The sequence below is a fragment of the Coenobita brevimanus genome, chromosome 94 (assembly GCF_032717465.1).
Source record: "Coenobita brevimanus isolate Jiangsu-jjx chromosome 94, ASM3271746v2, whole genome shotgun sequence".
NCBI classification, from domain to species: Eukaryota; Metazoa; Arthropoda; class Malacostraca; order Decapoda; family Coenobitidae; genus Coenobita; species Coenobita brevimanus.
Window position 1 is genome coordinate 8,961,845 of NC_137047.1, and position 24,630 is coordinate 8,986,474.

The window sequence follows — 24,630 nt, forward strand, 5'->3', positions numbered from 1 at the left end:
AATCTTGTTTGTTTTTAACGCATTAAAGACTCAGTATTTACACCTATCAACCCAACAAAATCTTCCACAGGTGTACCCACTAATGTTTAATAATATTCAGCTTAATCCTGCAGTATCCTTAAACATGCTTGGGGTTTCATTCACTTGGGACTTATTTTGGAAAGATCTTATTACATCTCTTGTAAAATCTGCTTCCGAGAGATTAGGTGTGCTAAGCCAACTCCATTCCTTCTTTACCCCTGCACAGTTGTTGACTCTATACACAGGTTTTATTCGCCCCTGTGTGGAGTACAACTCGCATGTGTGGGGTGCTTCCCCACATACAGCTCTTCTCAATAGGGTGGAGTCAAAGGCTTTTTGTCTCATTAACTCTCCTCCTCTTACTGGCTCCCTTCATCCTTTGTCTCTTCACAGCACTGTTGCATCTCTATTTCTTTTCTGTCACTACTTCAAAGGTCACAGCTCCTTTGAACTGTCTGCTTGCATTCCCCCACCTCTACAACAGGCACATAGCACCCGTCTAGCAGCAAACTCTCATCCCTTTTCTGTCCAGCTTTCTGATGTAAGAGTTAACCATTACTCCCAGTCCTTCATATATGCAACAGGTCAACTCTGGAACTGTCTTCCTTTGTCTCTATTTCCTTCATCCTACGATCTCCGGTCTTTCAAACGCAGTGTGTCCAGGCATCTCAAAATGATCTGATCTTGAATTTGGCTCTCTCCTGTATTTTGTTTTTCTCTTGGAAGGAACAATTATTGCAGGCTCATGGCCTTTGGTTCCTTCTTCCTAGCATAAAAAAAATATATATATATATATATATATATAGTGTGTGTGTGTGTGTTTGTGTGTGTGTATATATACATAATGCAAGCTCTCCCCAAATGCGTGGGTTTTGTTCCAACTGTGGCATGTTCGGCATGAAATCGCGTAAGTTTTAACTACTTATTTTGCTCCCTAGACCCCCTAAATGTGGTGTTTTGCTGTTATCTGCCATTGGTAATCAATATGAAGCACTTTAAGTGGTTAGAAGGTTTATTTAATGTTATAACTTACAAATACAGTACTGTGCAGCAAAACTTCAACATACAAATACATAAACACATGGCAGCATTCTGATGCCGATCGGTTTCAGAACAATTCGCCGTCTTAGCAATAACAAGACAATTCGCTGTCATTAATGAAGACAGCTATGGGCGACGCTAGAATATAATTAAAAGGCGACTACAGCGAGGAAGAACAAGTTATTGACTAAAGGTGCACCTAATAAATAATATCCAAAGCCTATGCTATTGAACATAGACTTTGGTGGATCCCCCTGAAATATAGTTATTAAAGTATTGATTTATTAATAATAAGTAGAAGATTAGGAGAAATACATTGAGGTGGTTTGGACATGTGGAGAGAATGGAGAATGAAAGACTGACTACGAGGGTGTATGTAGGTGAGGTGGAGGGAGGGGTAGACTGAGGATGAGGTGGAGGGATGGAGTTGAGAGGTATATGAGGGAAGGAGTGAGTTGGGGGGAGGGTAGTCAAATGGTGAGTGACAGAGCGACTTGGAGGCGTTTTGTCTGCGGCCACCCTTTGCGGGATTAGGGCGTCGGGCTATACATAGATAGATAGATAGATATTTATAGAATGACGAGGAATCATTGAGGGTGCGAATTGTCCTGGCAGGTAATTGTCCAGGGTGCGAATTGTCCTGACAGGGAATCGTCCATGTTTTGATGGGGAATTATCTGATGGCGAATTGACTTGACTCGGAGCCTGCCGATCGTGGGTAATCAGATAAATCAGGTTAACTGGTTACAAGGCTTTATTTAATGCATTAACCTTATTTAAGTGATTTAACTTCCAAGTACATACCAGAACAGCAAATATTTAACTTACAAATACAGTACTGTGGAAAAGCAGTACAGCAAATCTTTAACAGACAAATAAAAAAGTCAATATTCCGACACCTAACGGGTTATAAGACTTTATTTCTTGCTTTAACATTATTTTAATAGTACTTTAACTTACACATAGACTTATCAGAACAGTAATGTAAATATTTAACTTACAAATACAGTTCTGTGGAAAAGCAGTACAGCGAATCACATGATCATGTGATCAAAACAAACCATGCATGCCGTGCTGATGTTTAAGGATTTGGCCTTTCAAAGGTTCTCTTGCGTAAATTTATAGTTTTCATAATGGTTCTTTAACGTTGTCTTTTACAGCATGTGTCCCAGCACTTACCGCATATAATTGCGAGCACGTTTGGCAAGAACGTGTTCGGGGCAAGCTTACTGTATATATATATATATATATATACACACATACAGTACATCCTTCAGCTTTGCGAATTTTAACTTTGCGATTCATCAATTTTGCGAGGTAGTTTGAAAAGTCATGTATTTTTTAACATTTATGAACTGTGCGAGCGATCACACACTTTGCGAGGTCGAGTGGTGGGAGAGTTGTCTTCCCGCACTACTTTGCCACGTGGAGTAGTGACGTCATGGTTCACAGGGCATACTGCTCCTCCTAGTTCAGTGGTCTGCCGCCCCGCCACGTTTGTTTGCACCTGCTCCCAACCAAGGTCACTGACCCACACAATTTCGTGGTGCTGCTCGCAATATCCCAGCAGTCTAACCTTGCACGAGTGTTATCATGGGACCAATGGGTAAGAAGAACAAGAAAATAAATTTGGAGACCAAACTGAAATTGATTGAAAGGAAAAAAGCAGGTAAAGGTAACTTTGCCATTGGTCGGGAGTTTGGTGTTGGTGAATCAACAGTGAGAATGATTTTAAAGAACAGTGAACAAATCAAGCAAGCAGCAAAGAACTGTGGAGGTGCTCAGTTTGATGGTAGAATAGTGATGGTATGATAGTGATGACGTTGGCCCCGCGGAACACAGTAGCCGTACCCAAGCCTCGCCCCACCACCAGTCCCGTACACCACACCAGTTATCACATCAATGTAAATGCATTTTTTTTTTTTTTAATGTTTCTTACCTATGATGTTTTCGTATTAATATTACTGTACAGTACATCAGTTCATTTTTCTTTCATTTATCATTGTAAAATTAAGAGGTAGAGTCGAGAGAAAGAGTGGGAAAAAGTGCTTACCTCAGCGTGATGTCGACCAATTTGCCTATAATTAATATATTTAATTGTTTTGATTTTGCAAATTTTGATTTTGCGTGGATTTTTGTCGACCATATTCTCGCAAAATTGGAGGAAGGACTGTATATGTGCACACACACACACACACACACACACACACACACACACACACACACACACACACACACACACACACACACACACACACACACTCAAACACACACACACACACTCAAACACACACACACACACACACACACACACACACACACACACACACACACACACACACACAGTAAGACCGCACTTTAACGGACTAATTAGGTCAAGCCATTCTGAAAAATGTGAAATCCCGGACGTCCTCCTGCTAACCCGGACTTTTTCCGATTTATCAGACATTAGTCTGGATTGGATGATCGGTTTTTAAACTGTTTTGACTACCATTGTGGTACTGTACTATGTTATAACTTCACTACATTAATTAAATGGTATAATACAGTAGAGTCGCGATTTAAGACAAAACGAAACCGATCTTACAATAACACGGGCATTTTATTTCTCCCATAATTACATAATAGCACGGTAATACCACTCAGTTGCGTGAGAGAACTGTGGGAAATGGGTGCATTTAAGTTTTGGATTTCCAGATGCTGTACAACTTGTGTGTTATGGTATGATTTTGTTGGTCACTGATTGGTGTCCCCGACCCAACTTGACCCACGTGACCCACGTCCCATACCAGCCTTCCACAGCCTGCCTCAGTGTTGTGTAGATGGTCGCTGTGATGAGAAGTTTATTTGCTTATCTCATTGCTCCTCATTTCCTCTCACAACTCTGAGCATGTGGTTCCAAAGTAACTGTAGTTATGCCTAAACACCCTGAAAGTCCTATGAACACAAGAAAGCATTTATTCTAAATGAAAATGTAAAATTGTCGGATGAAGTGGCATGTGGTGTGGGAGCCTACAAATGCAAACAGTCAGACAGATATGAGTCGGGTGTGTTTACGAACTGCATATTTTTCATTTTTGGAAAAGAAAAAAGTTAATGATGAAGGAGCAGTAAAATTCATGTTTTCGCATTTAGTGCAACATGTGGATTTAAAAAAAAAAAAAAAAAGCTTTGTGCCCGATGTTTATTAACTGACGATCTTTGGTTGAGAAAATTCAGATCTACAGTAATGATATGTGAAGACACTACGTGTTGACATACATAGTTAGGTGAGATAATTATGTGAGTTCAGTTCTTGTGAATTATATTGTCATACGAATTATACTGCTTGGCTGACTTGCTTATTATTCACGATTACTGCATTCATGTGTATCTGAGAAGTGAGCTATATGCAATCACTCCATGCTGACGACTTCTTTATAGCATTTTTTTTTTCATTTATTGTTGATGACTAATGGCTTTCAGAAATACAGTAGTTTCACAATGCATTTTTTTTATTTATTATTTTTTTTTTTATGAGAGCTGAAAGTGATTCTTGGGGAAATATGCCTGATGCTGGGCAGCCATTATTCATGTGTTGTTTACACTGAGCTCTGTAAGAGCTCGGTGGTTGTTTAAGTCAAAAGTTTTTTGCTTGATTGGTAACAAGGACTTTCAAGGCTTAGTGGCAATTGTTGGTGATTAAAATTTTTGTGGGGAGTATTAGGGGACAAAATTAATTGGTTAGATTAGGTTAGGATGCAGTATGCACCGATGTGTCCAGTCAGTGAGATCGTATCTAAACACACTGTCTTGGGTGTCTTAAGGCAAACATTTGTAATAATCTGTATTTTTAACGAAAAATATAAGGCTCCTAGAACCAAACCCCCTATTTTACACGTAAATATATGTCACGTTTTAGCACGGATTTGATTTTGTACAAGGTTCTGCTTAACCTATCTCGTGTTGTATGAAGACTCTACTGTACTGTATATGTAATAATACTGTACTGTACACTGGTAAACATGTGTTTTATTTACCTTATTGTGTAGATCATAGCTGAAGTGGTCAGGCAGTCCAGACTGCTTCTGGCTTTATCGGACTTTTTCCAATATATATGAATTTAGTCCAGTAGCTCCTCGATTCCGATAAAAGCAAATTCTGGTCTATTGAAGTCCATTATATCGAGGTTTTACTGTGTATGTATATATATATATATATATATATATATATATACTGTACATACATAGTATATATTTACAGTACAGTATTTGCTGTGGTAATTGCAAAAGGTATGGACAGAGCAGTAGAGGAAAAGAAATGCACATAAATTTTGTATGTAGAGTTGTCGTTACCAGTGCAGTTGAAGCTGTTTGAGAATAATGTTGTATAATTGATCATTGATACAGTATACAGGTATACCCTGATATTTGATACCCGTAGATGCGATACCCCGGTTTAACGATGAGTTTAGATTTTTATAAACAATTTTGATTATATTTTACTTAAATTTTGTGTTTAGGTTGATTTATAAACTATTTTTAGACTTATATTAATGTGTTTTAGTCATTAGTGGGGTGAACATTGTCATTTTGGGATACAGTTTACTAAGTTTGATTTTTTCCAGACTTATATTTGATGATTTTTGGATTTCATTTTAGAGTTTAGGTGAGTTATAAACTGCTTTTAGGCATAGTTTAGCTTGTTTTAAAGCTATTTGGGGGTTTAGGTGAGCTAGAAACTTCATTTTGAACTCATTTGGGTGGGTTTAGGACTTGGTTTGAGGGGCAACCCAAGGCTGAAAAATGCATCCCTATACTTTACATGTTAAATCTACCCTGATATATGATACCCTGCCTAGCAATGGGTTTTTTACTTAACCAGTTGCATCGTTAAACTGGGATATACCTGCATTCTAATGTGTCAGGGGTTGTTTAACACCTGAGCCAGAAGTGTAGTACTGTACTGTACAGCATAGAGGTCAGTATTGTAAGAATACAGTACGGTACAGGATAGCACATTATTTAAAGTGGAACACAGTGCAGCCTCATTATACAATGCCTCGTTATGTGATGATTTGCTTCAACAATACTTAAAAAATTATACCTTGTCTTGGTACAACGTTGAAAAATTAATAACGATTTCGTTACAATGATATTTCAACGGCCGCCTCCAAAAATCTTGTGTGGATGCGGTGATGCATGCAAATCAAAATGGCTGCCCAGTGTTTACATTGGCTGTGATCATTGTCTTTCATTCTAATTTGTGCATGAAATGCCACTGAAACACCATTGTTATTGCCAAATGACAGTGCAGGTGCTGAACGAGTAGAACAATGTGCAATATTAAGTGAAATGATACTTTTTGTGTGTGAAATACTGAAACTTGTGACTTGGAAATCATGTCAACCTTACATAACCAAAATCCCCATTTTGGGCCTGTACTCTTGCATGAAAGGCCACTGAAACATTATTGTTATTGCGAGATAACAGTACAGGTACTTAACAAATAGTGCAGTGTGCAAAATTATATGAAATGATGTATTTTGTTAGTACTTGGATGGGTGACCGCCTGGGAACACCAGATGCCGTTGGCATCCCTACGTCAAGTGGGGTTGGTGGAGGATTAGTGCCCCTCCCTGTAAAACAATTAACTCTAAGCCATTGGCCACCCCATTTGGGATACATGGCGTCTGGCAATGGATGGATGGATGGATGTATTTTTGTATCTGAAATACTGAAACTTTTGACTTGGAAATCGTGTCAGCCTTACATAACCATCATCTCCTTTTTGGGCCTCTACTCTTGCATGAAAGGCCACTAAAAAACTATTGTTATTGCCAAATAACAGTGCAAGTGCTTTACCAAATAGTACAGTGTGCATTACTGAGTTATGTGATACTTTTTTGTGTCTAAAATATCTGAAATACGGAAACTTGTGATGTAGAAATCTTGTCAGCCTTATGTAATGATCATCCCATTTTTGGACCTCTACACAGCTGACTGAGTGAAGTTGTCCACCCAGTGTTTACATTGGCTGTGATCTTTGCCTTTCGTTTTATTTGTGCATGAAAGATCACTGGAACACCATTGTTATCGCTAAATAACAGTGCAAGTGCTTAACAGATATATATTGCAGTGTGCAATATTAACTAAAGTGGTTCCTTTTGTTCGTTCTTCAAGGCTCCAACACGCTTGCATGCGTCGGCCTTTGTCACCTAATGGCGGCTGTCCATGGTGCTCTTATCCTCTGGCAGTTTCCCTATTCAGTTTCTTATCCCTGAGGTCACACTCAATGGCATCGTCCATTTTTTGGTTTGCCCCTCACAACTCTATCCCTAATATTAACACTTCTCACTTTTTGCACCTAGTTGTCGTCCCCCATCCTCTCCACATGCCCAAATCACTTCAGTCTACCTCTCCTTGTCACAGTACTAATACACTCCAGTCCCAACCTACCCCTCAACTCTTCTATTGTAAACCTAGCCCTCCCAGGCCTCACACTCAGAGATGCGCTGCACATCCACATAAGGGTCATTCCATCATGAGGAATATTACATTGAGACAAGTTATTATACTGCTCTCAGTTATAACTGCAAATGTATGCAATATACACAAATTGTTTTTGCATGCTGTATAACCACTTCACTTTACGTCACGCCACAATTGAATTATTTCATCATCATCCGGACCTCCTTTCCCATCCTAGGGCAGGGTGTGGAGTAGCAAAGTCCAGACAGCCCAAATTAGCCCAATCCAATGGGCCACTCTTCCATTCACTCATCATTCAAGCCTCTGGAAGCCTGGCTCTGTCTGATAAGCCAACAACATTCACCACGTTCTGTAGCTTCACAAAAACGTATCCGATTGAGTCAATCTGGACTCTGCCACGTTAAAACGGGGAGCCAAATCTCTGATCATGCACTTCTCCTCACAACATTCATTCAGCCAGCTCAATCTCTTGTCAGTTCTCTAGCCTCATTGACTTCCAAACCTCTCTTCTTCACACACTCATTTACCATATCTCTCCACCTTCTCCTTGGCCTACCTCATCTCCTCCCTCCTTCAGAATCACTCAGATATACCTTTTTCACCACTCTATTTTTGTCCATTCTCTCCACATGACCATACCATTTCAGTACACTCTCTTCGATTCTGGTGTCCACTGACTTCCTCACTCCACATCTTTCACGAATCACATTATTTCGCATCCTGTCCACCCTCTGTACTGCACATACATTCCTCAGCAGTCCCATCTCCATTGCTCTTACTCTTTTCATTTTCATGCCACACAATAGTCTCACATCCATATGTTAAAGTTGGCACTAACACTCCTTCATGTAAGCCTCGTGCAGCTGCAGCACTCAAGCCTCTGTTTCTTATCAAGGCCTTCATTTATATGTTGTAATTTGGATGTTATTTAGATTTTCAAAATTTGCCTGAGGAATGTTACTGCAATGCTACCCTGTCTTGTAGTTGGCATAAGTAATTTCAGTAAGTCTGTGATTTGACTGGTTCATTCAAGGAGTACTTCATGTCAGTAAAATGTCAATAGATAAGGATCATAACCATACTCAACAGATTTGATTATTGCGCTGTTAAGGAAAATGTGACCATGAGACACGTTACCAAAAAAGTGAGAAACGTTATTTGTGTGATGTTATTGAACTATGATTATACAATCAACTCTTTTTGCGGTTACAGTAATTGCAAGTACATATCACAAACAAACAAAATTTGTACTGATATGAAAACTAACCTGAAATTGAATGGTGGAGGCACTAACCATCCACTCATTTGATGTATTGCTTCTTTTAGGGGCCTGCCCTTTCCTCTCTTCCTTCTTTCCATCCATCCATTTATGTTGTTTCTTCCTTCATTCTTTCGTCGTCTTTTGTCTACGGGTGACTCTACAGTGGGTGCCAAGCCAAATAGTTTCTGTACACCAGGAAATCATATACTGTACAATGCTGGGTGGTATCCAATATAACCAAATTGTGGCACCTGGTGGTTTAGTGGGCAATTAAGGTGCTCTAATCGGATTGAGCCAGTGCAGGTTTATATCCAAGGAGTGGTTGGGGTTTACTGCGCACGTAATGCCACCCAGAGATGAATGAGGCTGGTCATATATCATCTTAAATGTCAGGACCAACTTGCCTAACCCCAGGCTCTCATGTGCCTCATGGGACAGTACTGGATTAGATGATGAATGAATGAATGAGCTAACCAGAAGTCAATTCCTGTTTAAGTGACATCAACATAGACTAGTTGATCGAGGAGGGAAAAGTGACCCCTTTGAATGTTTGTACCATTGATACTTGAGGAGTTTATTGATACTTGAGGAGTTTGCAGAGCCTGAACAACCATGTCCTCTGCTATCTCATCAGTGCCTGGGTTGTCAGGAATGAAATGAGTATGACCTACTCTTTTCATGTCCCTCTTTCTAAGGTAATTAACTCTGATCATGTCCTCTTCAGGCACAACTCAATGACTGCAGTTCATAATGTTTAGACAACTTCATGGTTGTATAATGAACCAGTACAGCAGTGAACACTAATAAGGGGACAGGGTAGTCTACCACCAGAGGTTAGGTTAATCACACATGTCCACCCCCCAACTCCTCCTCCTTACTCTCACATAACCACCAGTTTGTTAGGTGGATGGATTGGAGATCTGAAGCTTCGCTGTCTCTCGCATCTTGCTGCATGTAATATTAGTATAATTTATTTTGCTATTACATGAATTATTACGAGTATACATCCACCTTCAGTTCAGTGAGAAATAATTATATTGAGGCTTTAGCAGATTTTAGTAGAATGACCAGGCTGTCTAGAATTTTTTTCCAAATATTTATTTGTCTTCTAAATGATATACTAAAATGTATATAACAGTAACAAGATATATGAGTACTAGCCCTAAAAGTCCCACCCCTGCCTTGTCATTTAGGAAGCCACAAATCCACCCATCCACCTGCTCACTCAACCCATCCAACACTCACCCTTCCCAGTCACCTGTGTGACCCACCAAGCACACCGATCTCAGCCATCCACCCTGCCCACCCACGAATGCCACCCACCAAGCCCATCTGACAGTGCCACCCGACACATCTACCAGCTCACCTACCCACCCTGAACCAACCCACTAACCCAACCACCCACACAGAGTATCCCAGCCACACAGTCGTTTCAGCCACTCTGGCAATCCACCGTGTCACCACACACCCTGGTGAGCAACACATTCTGACGACCCGTCTTGCCTACCAACCACGGTCACCCACCCTCCCCACTCACGAATACCATCCATGCTGGTCACCCACTAATGCTATCCATGACATCAACCCACCCAGCCTTCCTAACATACTCACCTATCCCTGAATTCAGTGTAACTGCAGTGATTTCTTGTTTAAAGTTGTGTGTGAGAAACGTCATGTCTTTTTCCAATATCAATCCTCGTGCTCTGCATGTAACGTGTGTGACGCAGCATATGGCTGACCAGAATCTCTTACAAGATATCACAGGGCTACATTAGTAAGGTAGTAGGATGCCTCTTTATAATATAAAGTTATGTTAGTTTTCTCCAATTCATGAGCTGTGTATGGGGAAAACGTTAAAAAAACGTCTCGCACATTATGCCTGAGTACTGTACTTCCACGTCAAGGTTGTGCCACAGTCTGACTGCAAAGGACAGTGTATGTAAACAACTGTAGTGACAGTTACAAATCAAGTAGAATGCTATTTCAAACCAATAAACAAATGACAACTTTCCAGACAAATGCATACATGGGTCAGTGATGATAAGAAAATCAATAATATCAGCATGACTTTTTCGTACGTGACATGGTATGACAGTTTTTAATGTCTCAGATAGTAAACAGTTTAGAACCTTTTTCTGTCCAGATTCATAAAATTCAGTGTTTAAGCTATAAAATTTTACAGTATATAATTTTTATATTTTTGGTAAGTTCTAAGATTGACACTAAAGGTTGACATTTTCATGGAATGACCTGTAATCATTGTCATTTCCATATGTTTGAGCCTCCGAATATCCTCTTCTTTTACTGCCCAAGTCTCACCACCATACAGCATTACACTCCTAACACATGCTGCATACAAAGATCCCTTAGCACGGAGGGAGAGCCCTCTCAATGTCAGTAGAGGCAACAGCTCCCTGAACTTCTTCTAACCACCCCTCACTCCAGCCACAGAGCTAGCTCCAACCCCACCTTCATAACATAGCATGTCTCCCAAATTACAAAACTCTTTCACACACTCAAGAGACTCACCAGCAAGTTCAATCTTTTCCATCCATCCATCCATCATCCAATCACCTCTGACAATCTCCTGCTCTCCCCAACACACCGCACACATGAAATCAGCATTATCTTGCATTCTACCTCTAATACCACAACATCTCTTTGACAGTACTGCCGCCAGCCCTAGCTACCATCACTTTTGTTTTTTCTGCATTTACTCTTATGACCTTGTGCCCCATACCATCTCTCCACTTCCTAAATCTTTCCTTTGCCTTCCTTTTCATAAGCATTATCTTGCATTCTACCTCTAATACCACTACATCTCTTTGACAGTACTGCCACCAGCCCTAGGTACCATCACTTTTGTTTTTTCTGCATTTACTCTTATGACCTTGTGCCCCATACCATCTCTTCACTTTGTAAATCTTTCCTTCACCTTCCTTTTCATTCTCTGCAGTCAGCTCCAAATCATCAGCATCCAATATCTCCCATGGGAGTCCATTTCTGAAGTAATGTGAGAGGGCTTCAACTGCCATGATAAACAACAAGGGGCTCAAAACTGACCACTGGTGCACACCAACATTCATGGAAAACTCATGACTCAAATCTCCATTCACCCTTACCTGGGTGCAAGCACCCACATTTTTTATTTTACGGTATTTTATTTTATTTTTTATTTTTTTAATGCCAGGTATCCCCGAAGGGCTAAGGCGTTGCCCCTGGGTAGAGGACTTTGGATTGAAGCGTGTAGCATTTTATGACCGGATGTCCTTCCTGATGTCTACCAATGACCCTTGGGTGGATTCGATCCTCTGACCCTTCGGTCAGCGCGGAGCGCTCTAACCCACTGAGCCACGGCTTTCTCATTGCCCACTTCACCACCTGTCTTGGGACTCTGTCAGAGGCTTTCTCCAAATCAACAAAAACACAGTACAGTTCCCTTTTCTTTCCTACATATTTTTCCTGAAGCTGTCAAACAATGAATATGGCATCAGTGGTTCCATAGCCTGGGATAAACTGAAACTGCATCTCATCAATATTCGCTCTCTAATCATACCTTCTAGAACTCTTTCCATTACCTTCATTATGTGGTCTAAAAGCTTTATGCCTGAATAATTTTCTTTTTCCAGGGCATCACCCTTCCCCTTGTACAAATTTACAGTTACACTCTTCAGCCAGTCATCTGGGACAGCACACTCATATATAATCGTATTCATCAGGTCAGTGAGTAACCTTATTCTTATACGGTATCTCCTGATTCTTTCAGCATCTTAGCAGTCAACCCAGACACACCTGCTGCCATCCCCACCTGCATCCTGCCTATTGTGTGTGACATAATGAAGCTTGTGACTTGGAATTCATGTCAACCTTTCATAACTATCATCCCTTTTTTGGGCCTCTACATAGCTGGCTGAGCCAAGATCCCTGCCCAGTGTTTACATTGGTTGTGATCATTGCCTTTCATTTTATTTTGTGCGCAAAAGGCCACTGAAACACCATTGCTATTGCTAACTAACAGCACAAGTACTTAACAAATAGTGCAGTGTGTGATGTTGAAGTGAAATGATACCGTATCTTTTTGTGTGGAGTGGTCATCCAGGGCCTCCAACTGTTCCCCATCCTGGGGGTGGGGGGGCTTGGTGATGACTCGTACCGGCATAGGACAAACTTCAGGCAGGTGGCAGAGTTTCTTTTTGGGTCAGTTTAGGCTTTGCATTTGAGGTCACTCTCCCTAACCCCATTGAACCCACGTCATACCGACCTCGTTATGCGATAATTTGTTATGCAATATGTCTTCAAGTGATGCAGCCCTATTGCATAACGAGGCAGCATTGTGTATTTTCCATAATATATACAGTATTACTGTAATCAGCACACTAACAAAATACTCTGTGCTCCATTATCATATGTTACAAAAAATGTAGAATTAGTGATGGCACAAAATGTACTTTTAATTTTCAGTCTTGTTACACCTTTTTACTTTTGCTACTTTACAGTATTTTCTGTGTAGTAAATATCCATTTTGATACATAAAAAGAAAAAATAAAGTGTCTCATCTATAGAATGAAACGTTAGGAGGAAGAGCAGGTCTACAACCACTTGAGTGAAACACTTGGTCATGCCCCTACATAATCCTACAACAAAAGAAAGGTTTTAGGGGAGGGGAGGGTCTGCACAAGCCAGAATAAAATCCTGACATGCATGCGGTATTTTTAACCCTTTGCATGCAGGTGACTTCTCTGCTAAATAAAATTTTGTGGCAGTGGTCATTGTTTTGATTAATTCTGGAATTATGTTAATGATCTGTTGTAAATTTAAATCTATGTACAGTATTCTCAATAATCACATGAATGGTTGGATTTACAGTGGGGCTACTCTTGTCGTGGGAATGCTGAAGGTGGGTCGCAAGAAGCTGTTCCTGCTGGACCGTGACCAACGAACTCGTGAATCTGCCCCGCTTTGTGTCCTGGACTTTTATATCCATGAGTCTCGGCAGAGACGTGGTTATGGACGCCGTCTGTTTGACCACATGCTTAGGGTAAATCTGGCTTGTACTTATAGTGCATGGGATTTTGTTTGTACAGTAGTACAGCTTAAGATACAGTATGTTCTGTTAAACTGAAGAGAAAGTAAATTTTCTCACCATGACCTGTTGTGTAGTAGGTCCATTGATGATCTTTCTACAGTCTACTGTTGTCATGTAGTGACAGGAGAGGTAAAGAATAGTATGGGACTATTTTTATTTGTCTTGGAAATATTAACAAGTCTCTCACACGGAACGAGTATAAGTCCCGGGTAGCTACCTCCCTGTCTCGCTATCTGTTTCTCTCTCTCTAATTGCCAAGCCCTTCTCCCGTCACCTGTCTCCTCTGAGGCCTGTCTACTTCTCTGTTGCCTCTTCTGTGGCTAATCTCCGTCTGAGCTCTCTTTCCTAAATTCTGGTGTAGCAGGGGTGTGTCACGTGTGTTCCTCGTGGATGGAAAGTTCCCGTAGCCTGTGTGTGAGCATGTGTGTATGTGTGTATATGGCCACTAGACGCTGGCGTGTGCCTATCAAGCATTCCTCGCGTCAGAGTGTGTAAGCATGTTTAGCACTGCTCGATTCTCGCAGACACAACACCTCTCATCATCTGACTCCCTGCTTCTATCTATCTATTTATCTATCTATCTATTATGATTTGTAAATATAAAGTGTAGTCCTGACATCTGCTCGGTCGCGCGAAAATGGCGTACCATCGACATTTAATAGTCATAATATATTAATACATATTATATATACATTATAATGAACTTATAAGCTAATTAAGTGAAATACATAATATTGTAAAAGTAACATAATTGTATGAATATTGTATACATATAATATTCATAGTAAATAGTGATTATTCAGTAATATTACATTTTAAACAAGTTGTATACATATTTGAATAAATGCAATGGTTGTTGTATAACACCTTGTAAGACGTGCATGTACAACAGACGTACGCATATAATTGTGCAATGGTAATACTGCTAGGTTATACATTACATATTTGAGTTATCACTTTAGTAATGTCTAATATTTCACCTAACTTGTATGATGATACTGGTAATACAGAATTGTGCTATAATTGTATGACTTATATTGTGTTAATGCATAATTGTGTTGGCCTTATAATTGTAGTTACATTTTGTTAATGCAACTGTTACATAAGTGTCTTGGCCTTATAATTGTAGTTAAAGTTACATAAAAGTTACATCTTGTTAATGCAACTGTTTTGTCGTTACATAATTGTTACATATCGTTTGTAGGTACCTAATTGTAGTTAAAGTTACATAAAAGTTACACCTTGTTAATGCAACTGTTACATAATTGGCAAAGTGTAACATAATGCAATCGTTTGTCGTTACATAATTGTTACATATCGTTTGTAGGTACATAATTGTAGTTAGTGTAACATAATGCAATCGTTTGTCATTACATAATTGTTACATATCGTTTGTAAGTACATTATTGTAGTTAAAGTTACATAAAAGTTACATCTTGTTAATGCAACTGTTACATAATTGGCAAAGTGTAACATGATGCAATCATTTGTCGTTACATAATTGTTACATATCGTTTGTAGGTACATAATTGTAGTTAGTGTAACATAATGCAATCGTTTGTCGTTACATAATTGTTACATATCATTTGTAGTTACATTATTGTAATATGGAGTAACATGTTGTTCATGGTTGCATAATTACTGGCTAATTTCCTTGGGATACTTTTTTAAAGTTTAGTTTATATTGCACAGGTATTATTGAAAATGATATTATATAGTCCCATATTTTGTTATTTTATATAAAAAAATATATACACTATATACAGTATTATCTATACACACTGATTTGTTGTTCACTTGTATCTATCGTGAGTAATATGTGTGTCAGCACTGTGTGGAAATCATTGTCTTCACGATTGTGTTGAAGATGTTCACTCTTGCTAACGACATTTGTGTTGGCCATTTTTTTTTTTTTTTTTTCTCTCTAGTTTACCTTGTAACTTAATTTATATGTTTCCACTAGGTAGCTTTAATTAATAAATGTTTAATACAGTTTATTTAATCGCTCACTGAGTAACTGTGATGGTATATTTTCTTTATTACTTTGTAGATGTAATAATGTATAGTTGTATATATGAAACACGTATTTTATGTAGGTATAAATGGTAACATTCGTTGGTATTAAATAAATGTTATAATAAATGAATGAATATATACAGTGTAGAATATTTATTGTTGGTGCAAGTATTTAATGACTGAATTATTAAGATAGTTGAAGTAAGTATGTGTATTTAAGCTGTAATTATACAACACGTTTTATATGTTTGCGCAGAAGCTTATTGTCTATCACTGTGTATTGTGTGAATGAAGTAACTATGTAACTCACTAATTTTTACCATGGTGGGAAATGGTGTGAGTGGTGTTGCACGTGGTGATAGCGTTGTCCTTCGCGGGTTGATTAACGTGTTGTCGTCTCAGCACATGGTGACGTCGGCTTCCCACACTGGTAGCTGTGGTGAGTGAATGAGTAGCGATGAGTAACTTGAGTGAAGACGGGTGAGTAAGATGAGTTGTGAATATGGACTTGGTGTTTTGCTGCGTGTCTTGACCTCTTCACACCTGCGTAAGCGGTGGGGGTTGGGTGGATGTAGGAGAGAGAGGAGGGTGAGGTCTGGTGGTTATGAGTTGTGAGTCGTCTCTCACTCATCGTTTGTTTGTTTGTTTGTTTGTTTTCTTTCTTTCTTGATGTATTCTTGGTCCTTTTTTCTTGTGATTTACTCGTTGTAGGATGAAGACTGCTGCTTCTTGTAGGTGCGTGTAGAAGATTATACAGACGACGTAGAGTTGTTAATTGTAGTTGATTGTAGATGGTTGTAGTTCGCTGATTCGTCGTAGAAATTGCAATATGGTATCAATATTTTGTTAAACTACTTGCAAGGCATCGTGTGATCTCTTGACCTCTGCATCAGCATGATGATCTGGGAGACGGAGGGGGCTGGATGGAGAGAAGCGTCAGGAGCTGGTTGTGTTGTTGATTGAGAGAGAGATATTCTTGTTTTCAATCTTGATATTTTGTAGGAATTTAGTGTTGATTCGTAGACGAGGTTCGTATACGTTCGCTGCTACCAAATGTCATGTAGTAACATTTGGGTCATCCCTCTTCTTGACCTCCTGCCTGTCTCCTCTGAGGCCTGTCTCCTTCTCCTCCTCCCTGTTCTGTGGCTAATCTCCGTCTGAGCTCTCTTTCCTAAATTCTGGTGTAGCAGGGGTGTGTCACGTGTGTTCCTCGTGGATGGACTAGGTCTTTGTTCACGAGAGTACTGCTGACAGCTAATTGCATCATCTCCTTACTGGCCGCTGTTGTCAGCTTTCCTCAGTGTAAGCATGTTTAGCACTGCTCGATTCTCGCAGACACAACACCTCTCATCATCTGACTCCCTGCTTCTGTCTATCTATTTATCTATCTATCTATTATGATTTGTAAATATAAAGTGTAGTCCTGACACTGTAACTGAAACTTGACCACTGCTATTTTGGTAATAGCATATTTTTAGTAGATCATGAAATAAACCTTGGAGGTTATGTCCATTGATTGAGAGGTTTAGTACCATACTTTGCAGAGATTTGAAACAACTCAGTAATGAGCTTGTGTCTTCAGTGCATTTTTAGGCTGTAGTTAAGTGTAGGGAGCTGATTGTCATGTACATTTTTTGCATAGTCAGAGTAACTGGTATTATGCTCTCACATACTATATTTTATTACACTGTTTGACAGTATTTCTGCTGTTAATCTTTCCAGGACCATAATGTGATGCCTGGACACATGGCAGTGGACAAGCCCTCTGACAAGTTCTTGGCCTTCTTGCACAAGCATTATAACCTTTACAAGCAGGTTCCACAGATTAACAATTTTGTTATCTTTGATACATTCTTTCAAGATAGGCCAAGTAAGTATGGGTATTGGAATGAGTATTGTGTGATTTTTGTACAGTAATTATTATAGTTATGGTACAGGAATATCCAGTTTTAAGTGGATAATTCTTTTCTTCTAGAATATGCGTATCTTGAAGGATCATTTAACACCGCTGCTGTGAGTTTTCAGTTTTACCTTACTTAAATGTGTTTTGTTATACTGTATATGTACTGCATCAGTATTAAATGTGGACTATGCAGCCTGGCTTGGTAATTAAGAAAAATTATATCATCATCATCCAGACCTCCTTTCCCACCCTAGGGCAGGGTGAGGAGTAGCAGTGTCCAGACAGTCCAAATTTGTCCACTCCAATGGGCCACGCTTCCATTCACTCATCATTTAAGCCCCCGGAATCCTGTCTCTATCTGATAAGCCAACAACATTCACCCCGTTCTGTAGCTTCACATAAACGTATCCGATAGAGTCAGTCTGGATGCTGTCACGCTAAAAAGGAGTGCTAAATTCCTAATCATGCGCTTCTCCTCATAATATTCATCCAGCCAGCTTGATTTCTTGTCAGTTCCCTAACCTCACCGACCTCCAAACCTTTCTTCCTCACACACTCATGCACCATATCCCTCCAACTTCTCCTTGTTCTACCTCGCCTCCTTCCTCCTTCAGATTCGCTCAGATATACCTTTTTCACCACTCTATTGTTATCCATTTTCTCCATGTGAGCATACCATCTCAGTGCACTCTCTTCGATTCTCTTGTCCACCAACTTCCTCACTCCACATCTTTCACAAATCGTTATTTCATATCCTGTCCACTCTTTGTACTCCACATACATTCCTCAGCAGTCTCATCTCCACTGCTTTCTCTCTTGACTTTTCATTTTCATGCCACACCATAGTTTCACATCCATATGTTAAAGTTGGCACTGACACTCCTTCATATAGGCCTCATGAAGCTGCAGCACTCAACCTCTGTTTCTTACCAAGGCCTTCATTACACCAGCTACTTTTCTTCCTCGTGCCACTCTACTTTCCACTTCTTTTGCACATTTTCCTCTCCTTGCTATCACTGTACCCAGGTATTTGAACTCTCTAACCAATTCCAGTCTCACTCCATTCACTGTAACATTACACTGGGAGTCATGTTCTCTCTCAGTAACCATTACTTTACTCTTTTCTACAATTACACTCAGTGCATGACACTCACAGACATCAGCAAAACTCTTCACTAGTCTACTTAGTTCTTGTCCGGTATTTGCAAGTAGTACTGCATCATCAGTATACAACAAATTTGAGATTTATTCCATCCCTCACCATTCATTACCAACGCCATCCCTCTCTCCATGAACTTTGTTTTTACTTCTCTCATCATCCCATCCATATATACATTGAACAACCATGGGGACATCACACAACCTTGTCGCACGCCCACATCAATCGTGAACCATTCACTTAGATGCCCATTAACCCTTATACATGCTTCACTACCTCTCTTGACGACACCTAGCAGCTTACCATCTACACCATACATGCGCACAACCTTCCACAATCCTTCTCTGTCTACTTTGTTGTATGCGCATTCCAAATTCATGAATGCCATAAACACCTTATAGGCCTTCTCACAAGCCTTCTCCACTATCTGTCTCTCTGCAGATATTTAATCCACGCATCCTCTGCCACTCCTAAAGCCACCCTGTTCATCACTCACTAGGACTTCTAATATCTCTCTTACTTTCTCTATAATAATTCATCCATATACCTTCCCTACCACACTCGATAAACTTATGGCACGATAAGTCTTGCACCCACTTCACTCACCTTTATTTTTGTACATGGGTGCAATCATTGCCTTTTTCCACTCTGCTGGCACAGTTTCACTCAACCATACTTTCTTACATATCTCCAACAAGCACTTCATTCCGCTCTCTCCACAACAGTTAATCATCTCTGCATACACCTCATCAACCCCAGCAGCTTTCCCATCTTTTAGCTGCTTCACAGTGCTTTTCACCTATATGAGTGTCACGTTTCCTGGCGCTGCATTCCTTCTCTGCACACCCCCAAAACCAATCATGTTTACAGCCACTCTGCTCTCACTGTTCCCATGCATCAGGCTTTCAAAATATTCTTTCCATCTGGTTCTTACTTTATCCCCGTGGGTTAATAATCTACCACTTACATCCTTCACGTCTTAACATTTCTTGGAAAGTGTAAACTGTGGAAAACATAGGCAAGTAATCTGAGAATTGTTTAATCACACAGACTGTCAGTAATCTTTACTATGAATGGTAGTGTTCTATGCTTGCATAGATCAGTGTTGTTCAGCTTTCGGCCACTCTTTACAACTACCAATGGGATAACTTTCTTGGATCACTGCTTTGACCTCCAGACTCTATGTAACAGGTACATTACCTTCATGAAATCCATCCCGAAAAGAGGCTCGTCTCCCACAGCACTGAACACTATCTGACAGCAGTTACAGTCCATTCCATCAAGAAATTATAGGAGGCTATGTCCACATTTTTCCATCTCGGCCCTAATTGTCTGAGCAAAATCTGCTGTTGCAGTAAAGCAGATGGGCAAGTTGTCAACCGTTTCATAGCTGGGGTGGAAAAATAGGATTCCTTTCTTAATATGTAACTGCTTGGCCATCATTGAAGTTTAGGTATATAGGATTATGTTGAGACAAAAATTATATTCATAACTTTTTTGGAAGCTGTGTTATAAGGTGAAGGATTAGTTTATTTTTCTTTAAAATATTTGGAGTGGTCCTAATGAGAGAGGGCAGTGTGTGGAAACTCCCTGTATTGTTGTTTGCAGATGATACTGTGTTAAGTGAAGATGAAGGGTAGCTGCAAGACTTGGTGACTGAGTTTGGGAGAGTGTGTAAGAAATGGTATCTAAAGGTGAATGTAGGGAATTATTCAGAGTAACGTTATGGTCTTCAAAAGAAATTAAGTCACTGAATGTACAGTGAGTTTGGATGAGGAGGAAATTTTTTTATTTATTTTTTTAATGCAAGAAAGAAGGAACCAAAGGCTGAGAGCCCACAAAGTGTTCCTTCCAAGAAAAAAAATATATAATACAAAAGAGCCAAGTTCAAGATCCGTTCATTTAGAGATACCTGGACCCACTGCGTTTGAAAGACTGGAGATCATAGGAAGTAGGAAATGCAGACAGAGAGAGGCAGTTCCAGAGTTGACCTGTTGCATAAATGAAGGACTGGGAGTAACGGTTAACTCTTGCATTAGAGAGTTAAATAGATAAGGGATGACTTTTTTTTTTTTTTTTTTTTTTTTTTTTAGGGGTGCTATGCACCCATCGTAGAGGTGGGGGGATGCAATCAGACAGTTCAGAGGACCAGTGAACATTGAAATAGTGGTAGAAAATAGGTAATGGTGCAACAGTGTGGCAAAATGGAAAATGAGAGTGCATTTAAATACTTAGGTAGTGTGCTGAGTAATGATGGAAGTTTAGAGGGTGAAGTGCTTGAAAGGGTGCAACAAGGAAAAAGGGTTGTTAGTTCTTTGAAAGCAGTGTTCAGAAGCTGGGAAGTGAGCATGGAAGTGAAAAAGGTACTTCTTGACAGTATTGTGATACCAACTCTAATGTATGGAAGTGAAGCTTGGACCTTGTTGAAAGGACACAAGGCAAGTGTGAGAGCTGTGGAAATGAGTTATTTGAGAGGAGCATGTGGAGTCACATGGAGAGACAAACTGACAAATCAGGAAGTGAAGGAGCATTGTGGTGTGGATGCGATGTGATAGGAAGTGTTAGGAGAAACACATTGAGGTGGTTTGGCCAAGTGGAGAGGATGGAGAGTGAGAGACTGATGAGGAGAGTGTAGGAGTGAGGTGGGGGGGGGAGGGAGGGGGAGGCCAAGGATGAGATGGAGGGATGGAGTGGAGAGGTATATGAGAGAGCAGGGTGTGGGCAGTGAAATAGGTGGGGACAGACATGGAGGCAGTTTGTTTGTGGCCACCTCTTACGGGATTAAGGCATCTGGCAATAGATAGAAAGTATTTTTATCTTTGATCAAACAGTTTTGCGTTTTTCTTTCTGAAATAAAGTTGTGGCTAAACTGTTTATGATCAAAATTTGACTCATAAAATGGAAACCTGTGTTGATCATATCTTTGCTTTTGTATTTTTCTTATCTTGTTTCTGGATCAGGGGAGTGCGGTAGCTCGGTGGTAGGGTGTCGGGCTCGTAATCGTGAGGTTGCGAGTTCGTGCCTTGCCCTGTGGCTGCCGTGCTGGGAGGGGTAGCGCTCTCCTGTAAGCCTAGCAGGGTTATATGATCTGATGAGGTCTAGCTCGGGGATTAATCCCCTTTTATGTATTATTATTATTGTTTCTGGATCCATTCCACCCTGTACAGATATAGCTGGGGTAGAGTGTATGCAGTGCTGTAGTATAATAATTGTAAGAACAGTGTTGGGCATTTCTTCTCTTTAAGTTATTTTTCTGTAATAGTATTTCTGGGAGAATTAAGCATGATAAGATAATTGGGTATTATTATCAGATTTTTTGTTTTTATTATTTTTAATAACTGGAGTACAGCTAGGCTTCATTTTGCACTGTGAAGCTATTGCTTTACTTTTCCTCTCCATTTGTGAATTGGACAACAACTGGGCACTATTTAGTACTGTGAAGCTTTGCTTCTCCTACTTTTCCTGTCATGTTAGTTTGCAGTTTGTGCTAATATCAGATTCTTCTCATCTCCCTGACAGTCACAAGTGAGGAGGCTGCCCTTGTGCAGGTGTGTCGCAGTCCTCGTAATGTTTCCCCTCCTCGGGAATACATCCGTTCCTCCTTGCCTTCATCCCCGCCAGCCTCCCAACATTCTTCCCGTCGCTCATCTGGCTCTTCTGCCTCCCAGGTTCACTCAGCTGGCCGCCCTTCTGCTCAACGCCAGAACAACAGCATGTGAGTACTGACAAGGGTTCGATATGACTAGCTAATGTAGGCTCTCTTTCTTCAGTCACGAAGTGGTGAAACTGCATTACACTGAAGTTTCATTAACACAATCCATTGAAAACCATGGGTAAAATTACAATGTAATGCATTGTGTATACTGTCCTGTGTACTGTCTTTGATATTAGTTGAGATACCTAATTCAGTTTTTAAATATTGTGTGTATGTAAGTTCTGTTGTTTGCATTCCCCATGCATCAGGGCTGATATTCTTCATGGCCGCCCTGACCGCCATACCCCATCTGCCCGCCTTTGCCCACGCTACCAGACCACATTAGAGGTAACACTCCTTTCTCTTTTAATGTGGCCCATTTAGTTTCCATTGGTTAGGAGAGGTACTGAAAAAGTTAGACTGTTATTACCTTTCTCTTGTACTAGTTATATTTCCTGTTACAGGATGCATGGTGTATTTGGATAAATGCCTTCAACTTTAAAGGAAATATTTACTGCAACTTGGTAACACCTGGTCTGCATCTCATACTGATGAAATTCACCACCTGATTTATTATTTAAGGATCTTATTTTACTTGTACAGTGCTACCTTAATGACTTGTTGGTTAGTAGGAATTAATTTTACTACTGTATTGGTAATCTTCAAATATAATCAGTACTCATGTTAAATTACATTGAAAATAATGAAACTTGCTCATTGGGCGCAGATGCTGCTAAACCTAAGTATCACTAAGGTCAAAATTTGGTATACTGCAGGGTCTAATTTGGCATCCTATGATAAATTCTGTGCTTGTTTCAGTTGTCATTGTATTGTTATTATTACTGTCATCATCTTCATCATCCGGACCTCTTTTCCCACCCGAGGACAGGGTGAGGAATAATAATAATAATAATAATTATTATCATTATTAATATCTTCACTCTCATCTTTAATGTCGGGACCAGCTGCCTAGCCCCGGGCTCCTACGCTCCTTATGGGGCAATGTAGGATTGGATGATGGATGGATGGATGGATGGATTATTATTATTACTATCCATCCACTGAGTGACAATCCAAATGGTTTCCTGTACACCAGGAAACCATTTACTACACTCGGTGGTAACCATATAGCCAAATTTTGGCACCTGGTGGTTTAGTGGATATTTATTGCGCTCCAGTTGGATTGAGCCGGTGAAGGCTTATATCCAAGGGGTGGTTGGGGTTGATTGCTCATGTAATGCCACTCAGGGATGAGTGAGGCTGGTCACTTTCATCTTAAATGTCGAGACCAACTGCTTAGCCCCAGACTCCTACGCTCCTCATGGGGCAATGTAGGATTGGATGATGGATGGATGGATTATCCATCCATCCATCCATCAGCCAATCCTACGGTGTCCCATGAGAAGTGTAGGAGGCCAGGGCTAGGCAAGTTGGTCCTGACATTTAAGATGAGTGACCAGCCTCACTCATCCCTGAGTGGCATTACATGGGCAGTAAACCCAAACCACCCTTTGGATATAAACCTTCACTGGCTCAATCTGATTGGAGCGCTGTAATTATCCACTAAACCGCCAGGCGCCAAAATTTGGTCATATGGTTACCACCCAGCGTAGTAAATGGTTTCCTGGTGTACAGGAAACCATTTGGCTTATCACACAGTGTAGAGTCACCCACAGGCAGAAGTAAGAGGAAAATGAAGGAAAGAAAGACAGAAGAGGGAGTGTAAAGCCTCCCTGAGGCAGAAGGACAAGGAAAGAATGAAGGAAAGAAAGACAAGAGGACGGAAGGAAAGAAGGATGAAGGAGAGGAAAGGGCAGACACCAGAGAGCAGCACTACATCGTGCGAGTGGATGGCGAGCACCCCCACCTTTATTATTATCCATCCATCCATCCATCCATCATCCAAACCTATGTTGCCCTATGAGGAGTGTAGGAGCCTGGGGCTAGGCAAATTGGGCCTGACATTTAAGATGAGAGTG

The 24,630-nt window shown here is 40.3% G+C and overlaps 1 protein-coding gene across 1 annotated transcript in view; it reads left to right on the top strand.

Annotated features, from left to right (window-relative positions):
- LOC145412962 (uncharacterized) overlaps positions 1-24,630 on the top strand; it is a 121,278-nt gene that overhangs the window by 30,443 nt on the left and 66,205 nt on the right. Inside the window, exons 3-6 of the mRNA XM_080282785.1 lie at positions 13,660-13,831; positions 17,618-17,765; positions 22,477-22,672; positions 22,921-22,999. Of these exons, the coding sequence (XP_080138911.1) occupies positions 13,660-13,831; positions 17,618-17,765; positions 22,477-22,672; positions 22,921-22,999 (595 nt within the window). The remainder of the gene's footprint in view (positions 1-13,659; positions 13,832-17,617; positions 17,766-22,476; positions 22,673-22,920; positions 23,000-24,630) is intronic.